Source organism: Ovis canadensis, chromosome 10 (genome assembly GCF_042477335.2).
Source record: "Ovis canadensis isolate MfBH-ARS-UI-01 breed Bighorn chromosome 10, ARS-UI_OviCan_v2, whole genome shotgun sequence".
Lineage (NCBI taxonomy): Eukaryota > Metazoa > Chordata > Mammalia > Artiodactyla > Bovidae > Ovis > Ovis canadensis.
The window spans coordinates 37,037,468-37,050,996 of record NC_091254.1 but is presented as its reverse complement, the minus strand read 5'-3'; the positions used below and the strand labels follow the sequence as shown (position 1 = coordinate 37,050,996).

General features: G+C 40.9%; 1 protein-coding gene and 1 long non-coding RNA gene across 2 annotated transcripts in view; one reads left to right on the top strand and one right to left on the bottom strand.

Moving 5' to 3' along the window:
* Positions 1 to 5,704: 5,704 nt before the first annotated feature.
* On the bottom strand, positions 5,705 to 9,836 carry LOC138446857 (uncharacterized). The gene is made up of 2 exons (XR_011259579.1): positions 9,486 to 9,836; positions 5,705 to 6,834 (listed from the first exon to the last, which is right to left on the bottom strand). It is a non-coding gene; the product is annotated as an uncharacterized lncRNA (long non-coding RNA).
* Positions 9,837 to 9,903: 67 nt separating this feature from the next.
* COG6 (component of oligomeric golgi complex 6) overlaps positions 9,904 to 13,529 on the top strand; it is a 60,937-nt gene continuing 57,311 nt past the window's right edge. Inside the window, exons 1-2 of the mRNA XM_069601485.1 lie at positions 9,904 to 10,158; positions 12,664 to 12,807. Coding sequence (XP_069457586.1) covers positions 10,006 to 10,158; positions 12,664 to 12,807 — 297 coding nt within the window. The 5' untranslated portion in view covers positions 9,904 to 10,005. The remainder of the gene's footprint in view (positions 10,159 to 12,663; positions 12,808 to 13,529) is intronic.

Genomic DNA, 13,529 nt, shown 5'->3' with positions numbered 1-13,529 from the left:
CATACAAGGAAAGAGGGAAGGGCCAGAGCTCTGGAAAGTACACAGTTGTTTACACCTTACACGTGGTATTTAAACCACGTGGAACTTCTAGGTGGCTCAGTGGTAAAGCATGTGCCTGCCAATGCAGGAGACACAGGTTCCATCCCTGGGTCAGGAAGATCCTCTGGAGGAGGAAATGGCAACCCACTCCAGTATTCTTGCCTGGAGAATCCCATGGACAGAAGAGCATGGTGGGCTACAGTCCAAGGGGTCACAAAGAGTTGATGTATGCGTACATGTGTGTGCTAGATGAAACTTGAAGCTGAAAGGGGATAGGAAATGTGTGAAAAAATATGTATGTTTTATTTATCTGAGAATGTAGAACTGTTACATGAGACTTGGCAGGAACGGAGGATTACTGTATAGTTCCACTGATGGTGCGGGAAGTAGCCTGGGTAAATGTGACAAATATGTGTTATGGATTGATTACTTAGTACATCTTGCATCCACCTTATTTCATCTAGTCCTCATTATTCAATAACTCAGCTAGTGTTACAGCATTTTGCAGATGAGGAGACCAAGAACTGCAGGCAAAATGTGAGTTGTCCAGGGTCTTATGGTGGTAGAGTTGAGATTTAAATCAGGCTTTCTGACTTCAAAACCAGGGCACCAACCACTTTACCAGTGGTTTCAATGTATCAGTAGCTTTTTGGAGAATTATCATTTGATAACTGAGGGTTCTTTACAAATGTATAGATGGCTTTTATGTGTAGAAAGGAATTCTTACATGTGCATTCATTTTCACCAGTAGTGTATACATTACAATTTTGATTAGAAGATACAACTTAAATATTAAGTAAATCTACTATGCTAAAGTCTTTGACTGTGTGGATCACAATAAACTGTGGAAAATTCTTCAAGACATGGGAATACCAGACCACCTGACCTGCCTCTTGAGAAACCTATATGCAGGTCAGGAAGCAACAGTTAGAACTGGACATGGAACAACAGACTGGTTCCAAATAGGAAATGGAGTACGTCAAGGCTGTATATTGCCATCCTGCTTATTTAACTTATATGCAGAGTACATAGTGAGAAACGCTGGGCTAGATAAAGCACAAGCTGGAACCAAGATTGCCGGGAGAAATATCAATAACCTCAGATATGCAGATGACACCACCCTTATGACAGAAAGCTAAGAAGAACTAAAGAGCCTCTTGATGAAAGTGAAAGAGGAGAGTGAAAAAGTTGGCTTAAAGCTCAACATTCAGAAAACGAAGACCATGGCATCTGGTCCCTTCACTTCATGGCAAATAGATGGGGAACAGTGGAAACAGTGGCAGACTTCATTTTTTTGGGCTCCAAAATCACTGCAGCCATGAAATTAAAAGATGCTTGCTCTTTGGAAGAAAATTTATGACCAACCTAGACAGCATATTAAAAAGCAGAGACATTATTTGGCCAACAAAGGTCCATCTAGTCAAAGCTATGGTTTTTCCAGTAGTCATGTATGGATGTGGGAGTTGAACTATAAAGAAAGCTGAGCACCGAAGAATTGATACTTTTGAACTGTGGTGTTGGGGAAGACTCTTGAGAGTCCCTTGGACCACAAGGAGATCCAACCAGTCAATCTTAAAGGAAAGCAGTTCTGAACAGTCATTGGAAGGACTGATGTTGAAGCTGGAAACTCCACTACTTTGGCATGCTGATGCAAAGAACTGACTCACTGGAAAAGACCCTGATGCTGGGAAAGACTGAAGGTGGGAGAAGAAGGGGATGACAGAGGATGAGATGGTTGGATGGCATCACCGACTCAATGGACATGAGTTTGAGTAAACTTCGGGAGTTGGTGATGGACAGGGAGACCTGGCATACTGCAGTTCATGGGGTCGCAGAGAGCCGGACACGACTGAGCGACTGAACTGAACAGAACTTACAAATCTAGTGGTTGTTAATTAATAGTCAACTTTAAATTTAGGATATTTAATTTCCCCAAGCATTTAAGTACAACTCATAAGTTTTATTCATGTATTATTTCAAATATTTTGTATTAAAGTCATGCTAGTTATATTCTCCTAAATATAATTAAATTTTGTGATTGACTTAATTATCTAAAACTTTTCAACTTAAAATGGTTTATATATCTATTTTTCTAGTGTACTTCAAATAGACAAGCAGGTAGAAGTATAAATCTAAAATACAAAATATTCTTAAGTACTTAAATGATACTTAAAAGCCTAATATTAAAGATCTGATGCTTTGGATTTATTTAAACTTGTAAATGCCGTTAAAACTTTTAAAATACTATTATACCTTTTAAAATTAAAATCACACACACACAATCTTCAGGTTGAGATCACAAGTTTAAGATGTCAGATTTAAAAACAAGATAGCCTGTATTTTTCAGATGATTATACACTGTTCAAATTTTCTATTTTCTTTTTCATTTATTCTCTGCAGTTGGGGTCACCTAGATTTGCCCTGAACATCCCAAATTGGTACAAAAAATAATGATTCCAAGGATTTGATTTCATCATTATTTTTCTATATTTTTATATCTTCACACAGTTGCTAAGTCATTTATCATCTCTTGACTCAAAGAATTTCAGGCTGTGGTTAGAGATTCTAGACAGACACCTGGAACCTAGTGGCAATTTCCAGAATAATTCTACCTAAGCTGCCTGTTAATATGCCAATCCTGTTCAGAAAGTTTCATCTGGCTACTTATTAGCCATTTTATTTTTACTATAATTTCTGACAGAATTTGTATTATAACCCCATCATAAATATAATTTAATTGTCTCATTTGGGTGTACAACATCTCATACCCACCTCACTGAGTCACAACTAATCTGTCTGCTCAAAGCTAATTAAAATTTGCATGACAGCCCCTTCTATCCCATGTGCTGGGGCTGTAATTAAACTTTTTACTATCTTGTTGAAATTTGCACCTTTTTAATATAGACTATTTCCTAATGTATCCCACAGACCACAAATTTATTATAGTTATTGTATTGACCAGAATTACCTCTCCAATACTGTGTGCTCCTGGGTTTGAAACCCAGCAAGATCCTGTTGGATTTTCCCAGAGACAGACACCCTCAAGTCCCCTGCCTCTTTGTAAAAAGCTTTAGCTTCCTAGGCCTTCCCAGAGTTGCAAAGAGAAAATTTAATCAGAGAAGTGAAAAAAAAAAAAAGGCAAAAACCAAGGAAAACAGTTAAACAAGACAAAATCGTAACAGTCTAGCCATAAACAGTCAAGAACCTTCAGTTCTTTCTCAAGGGCTGTAGATAGTATCCTGAGCCATATCCTTGAGTTGTTTTACAGATAATACTAACACCCCACAAGGTGGAAGATGTTAATTGCGTGCTGACCACCAGCACATAGCCCCCAGACCAGTTGGAAGGTTGATGACTAAGTTTCCTGAAACATCACTCTGTTACCTCACCATCAACCAATCAGAGAATTCTGCACAAGCTGAACACACGTCCTGGGACTCTCTCCCTCAGTCTTTAAAAACCCTTCCTTGAAAACCATGGGGGAGTTCGGGTCTTTTGAGCATGCACTGCATGTTTTCCATGCTTCATCCCACATTCGGCCCCTTGCAGTAAATGCTGCACTTTTTTTCACTGCAACCTGGGGTCGGTAAATTGGCTTTGCTGCTCTTTGGTCAAGCAGACCACATCTGGATCAGTAACACATCAGAATCATAAATCATGGTGTCCTGACCAATGGATGGATGGGCATATGGTCAAAGTGGACTTGCTTCAGGACTTTGAATGTTGAGCAAAAGCAGAAAAAAGGATTAGTGGCAGTGCTGTACAAACAGGTCAGCGTTTCCAGCTACTGGGATCCCGAGTTGCTGTTGGTTCCCAGCTGGGTCTTCAGTCTTTCCATCAGTCCTCTGAGCTGCCTTCCCACCCTTCGGGGCTTCCGTGGTAGCTCAGCTGGTAAAGAATCTGCCTGCAGTGTGGGAGACCTGGGTCCAATCCCTGGGTTGGAAGAGATCCCCTGGAGAAGGGACCGGCTACCCACTCCAGTATTCTGGCCTGGATAATTCCATGGACTGTATAGTCCAAGGGGTTGCAAAGTGCTGGACACCACTGAGCGACTTTCACTTTCTCTTTCCCACCCTTCCAGTAAATTATTATCTGTTACTTTGCAAACCCAAATTCCTACTGGTACAGGCTGCCAAGGGAGGCTACACAGATGACATGCTGCTGCTGCTGCTGCTAAGTCGCTTCAGTCGTGTCCGACTCTGTGCGATCCCATAGATGGCAGCCCACCAGGCTCCTCCGCCCATGGGATTTTCCAGGCCAGAGTACTGGAGTGAGTTGCCATTGCCTTCTCCAACACAGATGACATACACACACACAGAAGTGTACCTAGCAAAGAAACTAGAGAAGGGAATGGCAACCCCTCCAGTATTCTTGCCTAGAGAATTCCAAGGACAGAGGAGCTTGGCGCGCTACAGTCCATGGGGTCATGTAGAATCGGACACAGCTGAGTGACTTCACTTTCTACCCGGGCTTCCGTCAGAGCAGCCACACTGTTATTTCCTCTGCAGATTTCATTTGAAGAAGATATGAAATCATTTTACTGCTAAAAAGATTCATGATTGCTAAGGTTTCAGTCATGGAACCTTAAAATTGGAGAGTTTTAAGGACAAAGTGAAGGATGAGAAAATGAAGGATGAAGTGAAAGATGGCAGAAAATATGTCTGAAATGAAAAAAAAATGAAGAATTAGAAGCAGCTTTAAAATTCACGAGGTTTCAGAGGAAAGAGAGATAAGAGGAGTTATTTCCATGTGAGGACTCTCAATGCCTAAAAACTGAGTTCTAGGTAGTAAAGCAAAGAACAGAAGGTCCAAAGAAAAGGCACAGGGAGCTGTTAATTGCAGACAGATAAGAAATGTGGGATCGATGCTTCAAAGTCCTTGAGAGAAATACACAGGAGAGACAGCACATTACAAGGACTTTTGCAGAGAAATTGAAATAACTACAAATGAAAGCTAAAATTTGTACTCCATTTCTCAGCTTTCCTGGAAACTAGAGCGTGGACATGTATTTTAGGTTCAATTAACTGGACACGTAAATGTAGAAACACCATCTGTGGACACAAAGAAACTGGCACTTCAGGGAATCAAGAGAAAGTGACGCAAAAAGTATACGCAGGGAGAACTCTTCAGGAGGTGACAGCAGTTTAGACAACAGTCTCGAGAGACACAGCTGTGCTGTGGAGGCAGCCTGCAGTCGAGCGTCAGTTGGTAAAGTGACCTGTCAATCCAGGCTTCAGCAGTAACGCCCGTGTGGTCCCACTGGTAATGTCTGAAGGTTCGCTTTTCTCCACACCCTCTCCAGCATTTAATGACTGTAGAATTTTCAGAGATGGCCATTCTGACCTCTGTGAGGTAATACCTCCTGGTAGTTTTGATTTACATTTTTTAAATAATTAGTGCCGATCACCTTTTCAAGTGCCTGTTGCCCCATCTGTATGTCTTCTTTGGAAAAATGTCTCTTTAGGTCTTCTGCCCATTTTCTGCTTGGGGTGTTCATGTTTACATTTTTTATACTAGGCTGTATGAGTTGTTGGTATACTTTGGGTATTAAGCCCTTGTAGCCTGCACCGTTTGCAAATATTTTCTCCCATTCGGTATGTTGTCTTTTCATTTTGTTCATGGTTACCTTTGCTGTGCCAGAGTTTATAAATTTGATTAAGCCTCATTTGTTTATTTTTGCTTTTATTTCTTTTGTTTTGGGAGACTAATCTAAGAAAACATTGCTATGATTTATGTCAGAGCATTTTTGCCTATATTCTCTTCTACAAGTTTTACAGTTTCATGTCTTATATTTTCAGTCATTGTGAGTTTATTTTTGTATGATCCAACAATCCCACTCCTGGACATATATCTAGAAAAGACGAAAACTCTAATTTGAAAAGATGCATGTATTCCAACATTCACAGCAGCACTATGTGCAATAGACAAGACATAGAAGCAACCTAAATGTCCATCAACAGATGAATGGAGAAAGACGTGGTCTATTTATACAATGGACTATTACTCAGCCATTCAAGACATTGAAATAATGCCATTTGCAGCAACATGGATGGACCTAGAGAAGATCATACTAAGTGAAGCAGATCGGCCAGAGAAAGACAAATATCATATAATATCACTCATATATGGAGACTAAGAAAGGATACAAACTAACTTATTTATAAAACAGAAACAGACTTGCAGACATAGAAAACATGATAAAATCCATGTTATCAAAGGGGAAAGGGGGAAGAATAAATTAGTATCTTGGGACTAACAGGTGCATACTGCTATATGCAAAATAGATAAACAACAAGGTCCTACTGTATAGCACCCCAGAGAAGGAAATGGCAACCCACTTCAGTATTCTTGCTTGGTAAATGTCATGGTCAGAGACTCTGGTGGGCTACAGTTCATGGGGTTGCAAGAGTTGGATATGACTTAACGATTATACCACCATTGTATAACACAAGGAACTATATTCAATATCTTGCAATAACCTATAATGGAAAAGAATGTGAGAAAAATTTATACTACATACACACACACATACACACACACATACTCTGCTGTACAGCAGAAACTAACACAACATTGTAAATCAACTCTGTGCACGCATGCTGTGTTCTTCAGTCATGTCTGACTCTTTGCAACTCCATGCACTGTAGCCCTCCAGGCTCCTCTGTCCATGGGATTCTCCAGGTAAGAATACTGAAGTAGCCATGTCCTCCTCCAGGGGATCTTCCCAATCCAGGGACTGAATGCTTGGTTCTATGTCTCCTGCTTTGGCAGGTGGGTTCTTTATACCAGCACCACCTGGGATTTCAATAAAAAAGAAAAAAAGAACTCTATCACTTATAAAACCATAAAACTTTATTTCAATACTTTTCACTCAATAAGCCTCTAATAAGCACATATACTGTATAAGATACTATGAAGAAGATTAGGAAGGCAAAGATTCCCATCCAAGTACTTAAAGAGTCCAGGGGAGAAACAATAAACACTTAAATTTAAAAATAATTGAATGACAGAAGTTATAGAGATGCGGGATATTATCTGCTATGGAATTTGCATGACACATCAATTAACTCTGCCCAAGGACAGATGGGGAGCTATGGAAGGTACACAGAAGAAGTGATATTTGAGCGGAGTCAGAAGGACAAATAGGATCTCACAAGTTTCACAGGAGCAGACATTTCTGGGAGAGTGAGTTGTATGTGCCAAGGTATGGAGACTTAGAAATTTGCGATGTGTTTGTGGCCCAGAAAATACAGGTGGTTTGAGCATGGTAACCATAAGCAAGTGCCTAGGAATAAAATAAGAGGGATACTCTGAAATCTCATTATGAAGGTGTATATACACCATCTTCCCTGGTGGCTCAGAGGTTAAAGCGTCCGCCTCCAATGCGGGAGACCTGAGTTCGATCCCTGGGTCAGGAAAATCCCCTGAAGAAGGAAATGGTAACCCACTCCAGTATTCTTGCCTGGAGAATCCCATGGATGGAGAAGCCTGGTAGGCTACAGTCCACGGGGTCACAAAGAGTCAGACACGACTGAGCGACTTCACTTACTTACTTACTTATGTACACCATACTAAAAAAAAGTTACTTTATTCAATAATTGCCACTATGGTTTTTAAAGCCACTAAGTGACACGGCCGAATTTGCTTTAGAAAAATAATCCTGGTGTCAGTGCAAAAGTAGTAAGCACAGACAACGCAAACACAGAACACACTTAAACATTTAGCTGCTAAAGTTTTTGCCTACATTCCAAGTGAGAGGTGTACATAACTCAAAACAAAAACCAAAGAAGCAGTAATAGAATTTGAAAACTATTGCTAACTTAGTAAGTAAGTACGTGGTGTGAGGTTAGCCTTATAACCTTGGGAAGGATTGCATAGCCTTTGATTACTTACTCATTTACTCATCATAAAATACTAATGACATGATAACATGGTAACGATTCTGATGTTGCACGACAGGCACAAAGAACAGTGCATTAAAAGGACCTAGTACTGAGCCTGATTCTCAATACATCTGGATGCTAAGTAATAGAAACTGTGGGGTTTTTAATGGACTTTCCAGGTGGCTCAGGGGTAAAGGACCCACCTGCCAATGCAGGAGCCGCAACAGACATGGGTTTGAACCCTAGGTCGGGAAGATCACCTGGAGAAGAAAATGGCAACCCACTCTAGTATTCTTGGTTGGGAAATCCCATGGAAAGAGGAACCTGGAAGGCTACAGTCCTTAGAAGGTTGCAGAGAGTCGGACACGGCTGAAAACGCACTCGTTGCTTTTAACAGAGGGAAGAATGCAGAGGATTGAATATTCTATTTTATTCTACGATTCACCGGATATGGCTTTAATAAATGCCATATTATATTTTGATAAAGTCACAGTGAACAATATGGTGTGACTTCCACCTATTTCAGAAACTAAAGAGCAGGAAAGCTTTAACAAAAAACCAAAGGAGGAGACGGGGAAATTGATAAGGCTCTCCGTTCAACTGCTACTTGGAAGGTAAGAATGTCCGCATTTTACACTTCAGCATGGTTCTTCTGTGGTTACATAAAAATGCTTTACTCTTTTATATATAAGTCTTTGTTCTCTCACTAAATTAAAATATTTAAGTCAGAGCCTGTCTCTAATTCTTTCAGTGTCTATTATCATAAGGCGTTTAGTATAAATAAATACCTTTACATTTTCACTAAAATAAAACCCTTATCTTCAATAAAATTGTTATATATAAATATTATACATACACATATTAAAATAAATACATATATAAAACCTACATCTCTGGTAAGGCTTATCTGAATATTCGTTTTTAACTGCTGGAAAATATTGAACAGTTTAAAAGTATCGATTTCCAGCCCTTAACTTAAAATTTATAGTTAGCCTTATAAAAGAATAATAGGTGAATATTAAAAAGCATATAAATGGCTTTCAGTTCAGTTCAGTCGCTCAGTGGTGTCCAACTCTTTGCGACCCAATGAATCGCAGCACGCCAGGCCTCCCTGTCCATCACCAACTCCCGGAGTTCACTCAGACTCACGTCCATCGAGTCAGTGATGCCATCCAGCCATCTCATCCTCTGTCGTCCCCTTCTTCTCCTGCCCCCAATCCCTCCCAGCAGAAACATCCTTAAATTTTACAGTAATTTGCCTGTCTTCATCCTACTGTATTTCTAATTTCCAAATTATCTTGTTCCCTTTTATTACAATTGCAAATTCAGAGAAGTACAAATAAACACAGAAAAGTGGGCCCCCTACCTTAATGTACTCAGTTAATATATTCAGTAACACATGAGGGAGATTAGAAAACTTCAGTCTGTTTGGAAAGGCACAAAATGAAAAGTGCAAATCTGTCTGCTAAAGGAATGCCATCCATCCAAAAAAGCCCAAATTTACACGTACCGGTATTTCACACACACACACACGGTGATCACACTACACACACTGTAACGCACCTTGGTTTTTTCACATACTGTATTTAGGAATTCTTTGCGCATCCACATTTAAATCTCCTTCATAGCGGGAAACGGCTGCACAGTATTAAGTGAACTTAACTAGAATTAGCTTTAACTGAACGTATTCGCCCAGGCACAGGTCTCAGTGTTTGTAAGTCTAGCTCAGACTTTCACAGATTGAGGATTACGAAATCTCTTTAATCCCATAAATCGTAATACCCCAGCTCTACACCTGATTTGAATTCCAGTGCACTTTGCAAACGCAGCCTCACGTGAGTGTCCTCCTTCCAGCCTGAAATCTTGCTCCGCCTCCCCCGATTTCTCTACCCGCGCCACCCCCACGCCCCGCGCCCCGACCAACCGGCTTCCTAGGAGCCGGGCTGAACAGGAGGGGGCGGGGCACAGCCGTCCGAGGGCGCATGCGCGGCCTTCGCGCGCATGCGTGCTACGCGGCTACTGGCGCGTCCCTTTCCTGCGCTGAGGTGGCCGGCGCCTGTACAGAGGCGGGACGCCAGGCGCTATGGCCGAGGGCAGCGGGGAAGTAGTCGCAGTGCCCGCGACCGGGGCTGCCAACGGCCTCAATAATGGGACCGGCGGGACTTCGGCGCAGACCAGCAACCCGCTGTCGCGGAAACTGCGTAAGATCTTGGACACCCGGCTGGACAACGACAAGGTGAGCGGGGCTGGAGGGGCCGAGGGTCGCGCATCCCTGGGAGCCGGGGTCGGGGGGTGATCGTCTGTCCGGTGCCCTCGCGCTTGTCCCTTGTCTTCGCCTCGAGGGGGTCACCCCAGGCTACGTTGCCGGTGTGGGGCAGGTGAGAATGGGGAAGCCGAGGAGACCCTGGAAAAACGAAGAGGTTTCCAGGGTGTACCTCTATTTATGTAAAACGGTTCCTCGAAGATTCTGGGTCCGGACAGCAAACGGTGGAAGAGGGGTTCTCCCTGACCCCGACAGGTGTTGGTCATGCCATAACGGCATAAAGAAAAAAAAAAATGTAAAGAAGTGAGTTTTATAGGTAAATGTGTAGGCATCTGACAGTAAGCTATCGATAAGAATTTGTGTGTAAAAGATTAACATTATACTGTGATGAGTAAGAAAGTGAAGTCGCTCAGTCGTGTCCGACTCTTTGCGACCCCGTAGATGTAGCCTACCAGGCTCCTCTGTCCGTGGGATTTTCCAGGCAAGAGTACTGGAGTGGATTGCCATTTCCTTCTCCAGAGGATCTTCCCGACCCAGGGATCGAACCCAGGTCTCCCGCATTGTAGGCAGACGCTTTACCGTCTGAGCCACCAGGGGAGATGGTCCACATTATACTATGATGACTAAGAAAGGTGGTCTTTAGGACCGCCGCTTATTAGATATAACCAGCAAACTGGTGCATTCTGGTTTGAGTAAGTGCCTTCTCTAAGCTGATGTTAAATCTCTAAATTGGGAATACCGCAAGTTACTTTCTCAGGGTTGTTGCGAGGGTTCAATAAGAGAAACCAGGTGAAATGCTCAGCACAGCGCTGCAGGAGTTGTTTCTTGTTAATTCTCAGTAAGTGTTCATTTTATACAGTTTATTAAGGGTTTAAAGTGCCTATTATTGACATGGATCTTCTCTTTTAATACAGCTGCTCTGGTAAATTAACATTTCTTTTTTACTCACGAGAAAAATGAGGTATGGAGAGAGTGTCTCTGGGTTAAGACATATATCTAGTAACTGGCGAGCTGTCATTTGCCCCCTAGTCTGTGTGATTTTGTTCCTTTAGCTTTTACTGACCACTCATTTAGCCTCGACTCAAGGATGTATCAAGGCTGTGTTCCAAAAAATAAACAGCTTTATTTTATCTATTTTTTTGCCATGAATATTTATAGCTAAAGATATTTTTCTGTCTCTTAAATATTAAATTGAATTTAAATAGCCTTACAGTTTTTGTCATTCCAGCCATTTTTAAAAATTAAAGTATAGTTGACTTGCAGTATAGTGTTAGATTTAGGTGAGCAACCAAATGTGTCCAGTGTTTTTATGATAGCATAATCAAAACATGGAAAGTTCAGCCTGTTTGAACATGTATTAGTTCAGGTGTAGGAATTTCTTTCTGTAGGATTTAGGGTGTTATTGGACACAATGGACTTGGTCCTCTGGCCTCTACCCATGTTCTCTCTGTTAAAGAACTCTTTTAGTTTCGTACCTTTTTAAATAGTAAAAAGCATGATGATTCTCTAATTTCTAACCCTGTTCCTGACATCTCTACCAAGCTCCAGTTGTCTGCATGACACTTCCAGTTGGATACCTGGTCCATATCACACAGACGGCATGGCCAGAATTCTTGATTTTCCTCCAAACTGGTTCTCTTCCCCTGTTAGTAAAGGACATCACCATTTATCCTTCATACAAGAAACATATAAGTGGTTTTTTTTTTATTTTATTCCTGTTGTTTTCTTTTCCCCCACATCTCACATCCAATCCATTACAAATCCTATAGGCTTAATCTTGAAAAATATATTCTAATTTTTTTGGAGTATCTCTTTTTTATCTGCTTAAACCATCTTGGGCTAAGCCACTGGCCACTGTCAAATCTTGCTTGAATTATTTTGGTTCAGAAGTCATCTCAGAGAGGCTTTCCTCTCTTAAGTCTAAGTTCGGCTCCCAGTTACTCAGTTCCTAGCCTAGAAGCTACCCTTAGTACTTATTTTTTAGATATAGCCTTCCAGAGTTGGTTTATGCAGGCACCAGTAAATATGCATGTACTGTACATAGTCCTTTTTTTTTTTTTAAAACATCTGGTGTTACAGATGTTTCTGTAACTTTTTGTTTCACTTACTTATATCTTGAAGCTCATGCTATGTAAGTACATACAGAATTTCCAATTCTTTTCAGTGGCTGTATAAAAGTCTCTTTAACCAGTCTTTTTTAGGTGAACGTTAAGGTTCTTTCTAATCTTTGCAATTTCAAACAATCCTGCAGTGAATAACCTTGTATATATGTCATGATGCACAAGTAAATATGTCCTTACTGTGTTTCAGAAATAAGTTTGCTGTTCAGAAATAAGTAATGTGAAGGTCTTCTGGTATTTTTTGGATTGTGTAATGGGAATAAATTCTTGGGAAATGATTTTAGTAAGTTTTTGCTTAAGATTAGAAAAACATTTGAAAATTGGTCCCAATAATGTTCTTTTATTTTCAATTATGTAGGAGATGTTGGAAGCTCTTAAGGCACTGTCAACCTTTTTTGTTGAAAATAGTTTGCGGACTCGAAGAAATTTACGTGGTGATATTGAACGCAGAAGTTTGGCCATCAATGAAGAGTTCGTAAGCATTTTCAAGGAAGTGAAAGAAGTATGTAAACTCTTTTCATTTAGCATTTATTGAGAGCTTACTGTATGCTTGGCTTTGTGCTGAGTTTTTTTTATGAATAGAGTTGATATGCTTGCTATTTGTGTACCATGTTCAAATAGAAAATTTAACTATTAACAATTCCTTGAGCAGCATCTTTCTTTGAATGGTGTGATTTCTAAATCCATAACCTCCACAAATGCTGCTTCTTAGAACGTTGAAATATTTGCTCTGGGAAATTCTTTTATGAATTTTAGCATTTTAAACAGCAACAAAAAACCATTTCTCTGAGTGATTTTCCAGTAGAAATAGTCTCTCGTTGAATACACCTCTCTTGGATAACTATTTTTCCACTGGAGATTAATAGGGACCGAGGTCTGTCTAGTCAAGGCTATGGTTTTCCCAGTAGTCATGTATGGATGTGAGAGTTGGACTGTGAAGAAGGCTGAGCGCCGAAGAATTGATGCTTTTGAAGTGTGGTGTTGGAGAAGACTCGTGAGAGTCCCTTGGACTGCAAGGAGATCCAACCAGTCCATTCTGAAGATTAGCCCTGGGATTTCTTTGGAAGGAATGATGCTGAAGCTGAAGCTCAGTACTTTGGCCATCTCATGCGAAGAGTTGGCTCATTGGAAAAGACTCTGATGCTGGGAGGGATTGGGGGCAGGAGGAGAAGGGGATGACAGAGGATGAGATGGCTGGATGGCATCACTGACTTGATGGACGTG